Source organism: Cornus florida, unplaced genomic scaffold (assembly GCF_030987335.1).
Source record: "Cornus florida cultivar Cherokee Brave unplaced genomic scaffold, ASM3098733v1 CherokeeBrave_3.0.0_Hap2_Chr06, whole genome shotgun sequence".
Classification (NCBI taxonomy): domain Eukaryota; kingdom Viridiplantae; phylum Streptophyta; class Magnoliopsida; order Cornales; family Cornaceae; genus Cornus; species Cornus florida.
The window spans coordinates 98,802,915-98,811,017 of record NW_026775576.1 but is presented as its reverse complement, the minus strand read 5'-3'; the positions used below and the strand labels follow the sequence as shown (position 1 = coordinate 98,811,017).

Genomic DNA, 8,103 nt, shown 5'->3' with positions numbered 1-8,103 from the left:
CGGAACAGGCTCGTCAAAACTATACCAAAAATCGTGTCAGAATCCATCCATTTGAATTTTAGAAACTTTTGACCGGTTTACTTACCAGAAAAAAAACTTTTGACGATAGACCAAATAGATTTTGGCAACTTGTTCCACGTTTAATGATAGTAAGCAATCATCCATCCAGACATTACTAATTGGTTGCAATTATTTTTTAAGGTAACATGTTTATATATATATATATATATATATATATATATATATATATGTCTCTGTAAGAATGTATGTACGTATTACGTGTGCGTACGTGAAGAGAAAGTACTTGATATGCATAAACACCATCTCTGAGTGGTATATATCTAAAAACCAATCATGAATCAATCAAATTGTGTCCTATACTAGAACATTTCGAACATGAAATCAGATGTCCAAAAAAAAAAAAAGGGACGTACTGATCCAGTAGTTCGTTTCAAAAAAAAAAAAAAAAAAAAATGGTGGTCAGCTTTGTTTCCTTCCATACATTAATTTTCAACTAAACGTATTGGAGCGAAAAGGGAGCACCGTTGCAACTTTGTAATGAGAGCATGCATGTGGATTGGAGGAGGATAAAATTCCAGCAGTCCAGCTCCAGGATCTGTGGTGAAATTTTGTTACTATGCTTCTAAAACCTTCTTCTAGGACTAGGAGTGGATCGAGGGCGACCTCCTCTACCTGAGCTTCTTTAAAGGCGCCATACATGTTTGATACGTACCAGTAAAAGCATAGGTTCACAACACTTAGCATTGCTAACATTCTGTAATACTCATCCAAGTGACTCTCATCTAGAGTGTCCTTAAACCAGCCTCTAAAAGCAAGCACAAAAGGTATGCACAGGAATTTCCCAATACCTAATATACAATCACCGAATGCTGGCCCGTAGCTCCTCATGGATTCATCAACATGATGGTTGAAGAAATCTTGGAGCCCTTCTTCAGCAAGTCCTTCCATAAGCCCTAATAGGCAGAACTGAGGGGCTAACCAAAATATGCTCATGGAAATGGTTTGGTCTGACTTGTCTGTGAGTCTCCCTTTCCGAACTAAATGCAACCTGTGGACCTCAACCTGCCAAGCAGTAATGCAACATAATATTGAACAAACCATCCCACTTCCAATTCTCACAAGCATAGTACGCTGCCGATTTGCTCCACCCCACAGCTTTGGGACTAGTAAGTCATACATATTAGAGAATGCGAAGCTTGAAAAGGACTGGATTACAAAGAATGTAACAATTGGGACAATGAATGTTTTGCCAATATTAATTTCATCATTCAAGTTAGTAGTTTGTTCAATAAAGAAAGTGCTCCCTGTTGCCTCTACAAGACTGTATACAAGGAAGGTTGTCCACATAGGCACCATTTCTAGTAGAACTTTTACTCTACTCACTTCTGCAACTGTGCAAATCTTTCCTTTCTTTTCTTGTTCCTCTAGACTATTGAGAGGAGATGTCTCTACAATTGCAGCTTTGTCCATCCACCTGCAATGCAGTCCTTTTCAAGAGAGAGAAAATGCCTGTTTGGCGTGCTGCAACTATGAAAAAAAAAGCTTCTACATGTAGAACGTACATACTACAAGGAATATATATATATATCAAACTAGCATTTGGAAAGGTTGGATGTGTATTTTTTAAAACAATTTTAAGGGTTTTTTTGTCTTTATGAAAATACAAAGAGATAAACTTCTCCATGCAAGTCAAATTACCTACAACTTTGTACCTCTACAAGAAAAAAACTAAATTAAAGCAAATTTTTTTCCGATGATGGTGGTATCATTTCTCTCAGAGAACTCCATAATCCTCCACAGGGCACATGCAGTCATCAGATCCACATGCACGGTGTAATTACAGAAACTATTTCCGTAGAGGAGGCCCAAAAGGAACTAAATACAATTTAAAAAGTTCTAAATTGAGTTTCGCGTAAAAACTCTATTGAGTCAAAATATCAACAATCTAAAGATAGCACATTTTTTTTTCATTAGCAAACACATGAAATTAACATGCTAAGCCGGAGACACTGAGAGAGATCGAAGTGCACCTGAAGAATGGAATGCGAGGCAACAAGGGTAATTGTTTGATTGGTCATGCCTAATTGGGTAGTCAAAATGCTGCTTAAAAGTAGCCACCTTGAATACGCGATAAACAATGGTAAGGGGACTGCCTGTTGGTTTTTTGCAGTAGTAGAAGGTGGTGCCTGACCACAACAGTAGATATGCGACCCCCATGGAAATGGCTGATATCATGAAAGTATATGCCCAAGAAACTTGCAGTTGAAGTGCAAATGCAGATGTTGCAGCTCCTGAGTACCACGAGCAGTGCCACCACACTTTTCTGCGAGCCTCCACTCGTTCCTCATCTATATTTGAGCTTGGTTCCAGCTCCCTTAACTGATCTGCAAGAAATGCTTTCAAAGAGGCATCTCTTCCTGCTATACCCAAAGCTATAACCATCATTGCCACATAAAATAACTGAACATTGGTTCTATAAGTTAGAACCACTTCCCCAAGCCATAGTAGTACCAATCTTTACAAAAACAAAGTGTTTAAATGAACATGCAAACTTGTTTCTTGGTAAGGACTACATGTAATCGAACTGAAATTCAAAGCACCATTAGATTTTCCTAATGCGAGTACTGTTATAATTTTTTATTTTTTATTTTTTATTTATACACAAATGTCCATTACAAGACTCGAAAAGATGTATCAAGGTCAAGAATGACGGTTTTTTAGAGTATCCTTCGAAATGTCTATTTGAATTTCACTATACAATTTCACTAAATTCGATTGAATTTTTGAGTATCTAGCCATATATAGTAATTAAGTAGGGTTTAATTAATTAGTAGTAATCAAGTCTCAAAATGAGGATGATGTTAAATGTAATACAATGACAAATCTTACAATCATATAAGCAGCAGTGGAGAAGAGGACCATATCAAAATGTCCTAAGTAAGGCATCTGATATGCGAGCTGCAGCAATCACCATAACCGTTGATATCCCATCTTTCAAATTAATCACAGCGGCGGCTTTGTTGAGATGCTCCTTCTTCCAGCTATCAGTGAGATAAGACATCAACACAGCGCTGACTGCATTTTCTACTAAGCCTTGACTAAAAGTCACTCCTATAAATCATTCATTAAAGCACAAATTATAAGATAAAGTTCTCTACTACTGAAAATATATAAATCTTGCAAATTAAACCCCTCTCTCTCTCTCTCTCTCTCTATCTGCTAGTGGAAATCAAAATGTCAAGAAACTAAGATTACGAACCAAAAATAAATGAGACCCCCGTGGAGAAGACAATATAGTACCGGAACCATTCGATTGCCATACTATAAAGCTTGGACGGCATTCTACTTCTTGTTGGTGCTATCAGGCTATCAGCAGCTATGGATCAGCCTTCTCTTTCTGTTATAACACATAAAGCACTTAAAGTTAATATGGATATATCCTTAATACAATACCAGAAGTAGTATATATATGTATGTCTGGACAATAGAATGAATTGAAGCCATTAAAATGCATACCTCGATAAGCTATATATGTTTCTTCAAGGCAGAGCTAGTGGATTATAAATGGAAAGTAGAGAATTAATGATATATTTATACATTAATGCAGATTGGTGACTGGATGGAAAATAGGAGGAAAGTGCATATTGAAGTTCATGGAAAACCCAATTAAAAAGTTGAATCTGCAAAAAGTAAAATAAGATAACAAGTCCACCTCAATCACTGACCGGGGTGGAGCCAGTCTCCCAGGTTGTGGGTGCCAGCTGCCCTGGGGCCATGCTGTTGTACTAATGTTTATTTTACCGATACTTCAATGTCCATTTGGAGTAATCACTCTCCATCTCATAGACGTCGACATTAAGTCCGGTGGCATCATGATAATTAATACAATGCAAATGTCCCCAGGACTTCCCAAAATGCCAGAATTTAAAAACATCAATCCGACATGGTGGAGACGGCATTGGGCAGAATCTTTGTTGATCAACATCAAAGTATATGGAAGTTTCTAGTGGGCTGAAGGAAATCCAATGAATGGAACCATTGCAATAGACTCCATTAGCGAGGTCCACACATCTTGGTACCTGAAAAGGATGCTGATCACAAATATTGGGTGGTGAAGACCAGGCTTTGGTTTCTGAGGAATAAATGCGCATTTGACATAAGTAGGCACCCCCATATAGTTTACTCTGAAGCAAAACAAATTTGTAGTGAAGTGATTTTGAAGGTTCAAAAACCAAATAAACACGGTCACCGGGGAAAGTGAAAACTCTGAAAAAAGTCCAGGGAATAGTAGAGAATTGCTTGGTAGTAGGATTGTAAACGTGGTACTTAATTTTACGACTTGTACAGCAGATGAGTAGAAAACCATTACAAGAGTCTTCTACGATTTTATCAGTATTCATATCAGCAGTTAATAGAGCGAGTGACTTGTTTTCTTCTCCGCCATTAATAGTAGCAGAGAAAATGAGAGGAATGAATTCGATGAATCCAGATCCGGATCTAGAGGTGAAGAAAAGGCCGGAGATTTTGGGATCATGGAATTGTGGATGCTGGTGTTGCCAGTGGAGGAGAGAGAAACGATCGCTGGAGATGAGAAAGAGCCATGTTTTAGAGACCGACTTGAATCGAATGAGGGATTTCGGCGGCAGACGCTGAAGGATCTCCGCCACCAGGTCCTCGTTGCCGCCGATGATTTCAGCGGCGGCGGCGGCGGCTGAGATTTGGTCCGTCGACAGTCTCTGCCCAGTATTATTCCGGCGATTGTCAGAAGCCATTGGATAACTAATTCTTCTCTGAACACTACTTGACTCGTTGAATCCACTGGAAGATATTCGACTTACAGACTTTATTTATTTATTTTTATTTTTTTTATTTTTATTTTTTTCTTTTTCCTCCTCTCTTTTGGATTTGAATCTCCTGAATATGGAATACTTCCTAAAGGACTTAATAGACAACGAAATCAAATCCGTGGAAAACACGGAATAACATTAAATCCTAATAAAACATGGAATAACATAAAATCTTACTAAATCGAAACTTTTCTGTGTGTTTTAAATAAAGTTTTGTGTGAAAAAAAATTATATGGTTATAGAAAGTAATTTGTTTTTGGTTTTTTAAATAAAGTTTTGTGTGAAAAAAAATTATATGGTTATAGAAAGTAATTTGTTTTTGGTTTTCTCTTTTACTGCTCACCAAACTTTTAAAAGAGTTCACAACTTTTTAATTTTCTTTATTCTCTTGCTATTACCATCGAAATAAACCTAATTGACAAAAACAAAGTTTAAAGCTCCATCCTATTGTATGCGCGAGCGGTTAAAATCATTAACCTAAATATAACCAAAATTATAAGTTTAAAGTTTTAGAACCCAAACCCAAAAAATTATTAGTTTAAAGTTTTAAAATCCAAACTCTAATAATTTGTGTCAAGCATTAATCACATATAAATATGAATTCTAAAATCTTCGAATTTCATTATTCTCACAATTCTATAATGATTTACCTCGATTTGTGATGGCAAACCTTATTGAAATCAAGTCCGACAATTCTATAATGATTTACCTCGATTTGTGATGGCAAACCTTATTGAAATCAAGTCCGACGTCAAGATCTTTTAATAACGAACTAAGTTATAACTCTAAATAATGGAAAAAAACGTGAAAACTGATTTCTCTCTCTTTGCATTTTGCACATATAAAACTTTATACGTGTTATTTCATTAGTGTACATAATTGATATGCACTTTTGTAAAAGCAAAGAAGGATGGGACCAATTTCTTTTTTAGTAACCTTAATTACAATTTTCATCAAAGTAAAGAATAAATAGCAAAACATTTCTCTAATCATAAAGTAATTTATAAGTTGACCAAAAAATATAATTTTAATAGATATCTATTTACTTAACCACTAATTAATAAAATATATCACATGTCCAAATCATGTGGAGTACATAATTAATAAATAATCTTACATTAGAACTCAAAAAATTATAGATTAATTTATACAAATTTAAGTATAAACAAACAATTTGATAATTTACTTGCAAAGTAATTTGATGGATATGGAAAATCATACCCTTAGATGAAGGATCCCAATATATAAATATTCAGAATTTCACCTTGAATATTTCACATCATACCTAATAAATTTTGAGTTTATGTTGAAATATATTGTCTTAGAAACGGTTTTATGTATTTTTATTTTTATTCTTAGTTTACTTATAATTTAAGAATCATTCTTTTGCCATATCTATAAAGAATTATGGACAGTATTTAGGTACAACATACTCATTGATAATGTGGACCAATAATAAATTGACTCCTCTTATTTTAATTACCAAATCATAAATGGTAATCAAATCATTATCTCTGATTTAGTAAAGGAACATCTATCCACCATCTTTGATTTGGTAATTAAAGATCACATGTCAATTTATTATTAGTCCATATCAGCGTTCAGTGACCACCATCTTTGATTTGATAATTAAAGATAACGTGTCAATTTATTATTAGTCCACATAAGCAGTAAATATGTTGTAAATTCTCACTACTTAAGTATTGTCCATTATAGAATTATTATGATTAGAAGGTTTAAATTGCATAACGATCCAAGAATGTGTGTCCTGACTAATTTCAAAAGATGAATAGTAACATAATTTTTGTTACAATTGATTTCATTAGATGGATCCTTTGGTTAATGTAGTATTCAATTTTGTTAAAATAATCTTTGACAGAATATAAAAAATAAAATAATTAATAATAATAATAACTTCACATGGTAGCATTTATAAAATTTGTAAATGAATAGCTAAATGACTTAAATTTGTTCAAGTGACTCATTCAACATTTAAATTAGTAAGCATATAAATTGAATTATACATAATTAAGAAGTGAGGGTTTCCATGTCTGCATTCTTGTGGTATAGTTACAACTTACAAGTGCCTCTTCCTATATCTTTTCTTAGATATCGTGCTGGTTTTTGTTGGTGAAAGCACTTCGATTTGTATCTATAGTTGGTTTTTTTTTATAAGAAAAAAAAACAAAAACAAAATTTAAAAAAAATTGAAAAATATATATTTCCAGTATACATCTGCACTTGAGAAAAATGCTAATAAGTTATAAGGCTTTGCTAATCACAATCGCCTTGCGACTGTGGCTTTACAGTCCTTTGTCCTATTAATATAGGAATCAGATCTCATTAAATGCATCAAATGCATTAAAGAAACATATATATATATATATATATATATATATATATATATATATATATATATGGCAAATAATAAAAAACAAATAATAACTAATTTTGTATTTTTTAAAAATCTCAGAATCTATCTTGTATATAGATTCTTTTCTCATTTTTTTTTTATTTTTTATTATCATTTTTTCTTTTCGAATTTTGTTCTAGCTCTTTTTTTTCTTTGGAATCCATCTCTTGAGAATGGATTATCCTAACTATAGGTTTTTTTCTTTTTCAGAATTCATTCACATAGTAGTAGTTATTATTATTATTATTATTATTATTATTATATACACACACATCCGTATGGATACACACACACACACACACATTTCTGTATGGATAGATTAAAAGGGGAGAGAAGAAGAAATGTTAGATAATTTAAAAAGATATATATTTGTCTAAAAAAGTAATGTTTATATACTTTCACTAAAATAAAAACTTTAGTAATTAATACATTTAATGGGATCTGATTGTTATACTAATAGGATAAACGACTATAAAACCACGAACAAAGCGATTGTGATTAGCAAAGCCCTAAATTATATTACAGATCTTGTCAGGTATAAAAGACTGACATCTATGAGAGTGAAAGTCTGCTAAATTAAAGTCAATAATTTGAAATAGTCACAACCAAGTGGTCATTGATTACCATAAAATATGATAAGTGTTAAATTAGCGGGTGACAAACAATCACATAGTGAAATTGATGGACATAAAATACTCAAAAAGTGACCACCCAACCCAACCCAAGTGATATTCGAATAGGAAAGATGTTCTCAATGTGTCCCTGGACACGACAGGAAGGCTTAGGAGAAAAAGAAACAGGAAGGCTTGCTACATCATCAAA

The 8,103-nt window shown here is 33.5% G+C and overlaps 2 protein-coding genes across 2 annotated transcripts; both read right to left on the bottom strand.

Annotated features, from left to right (window-relative positions):
• Positions 1-510: 510 nt before the first annotated feature.
• LOC132314698 (protein NRT1/ PTR FAMILY 5.7-like) lies at positions 511-2,084 on the bottom strand. The gene is made up of 2 exons (XM_059813526.1): positions 2,052-2,084; positions 511-1,495 (listed from the first exon to the last, which is right to left on the bottom strand). The coding sequence occupies exon 2, from the start codon at positions 1,489-1,491 to the stop codon at positions 511-513; it is 981 nt and encodes a 326-aa protein (XP_059669509.1). The 5' UTR covers positions 1,492-1,495; positions 2,052-2,084.
• Positions 2,085-3,818: 1,734 nt separating this feature from the next.
• Positions 3,819-4,793, bottom strand: LOC132314697 (F-box protein At5g07610-like). Its single transcript, XM_059813525.1, has one exon. The coding sequence runs from the start codon at positions 4,791-4,793 to the stop codon at positions 3,819-3,821; it is 975 nt and encodes a 324-aa protein (XP_059669508.1).
• Between the last annotated feature and the right edge of the window lie 3,310 nt (positions 4,794-8,103).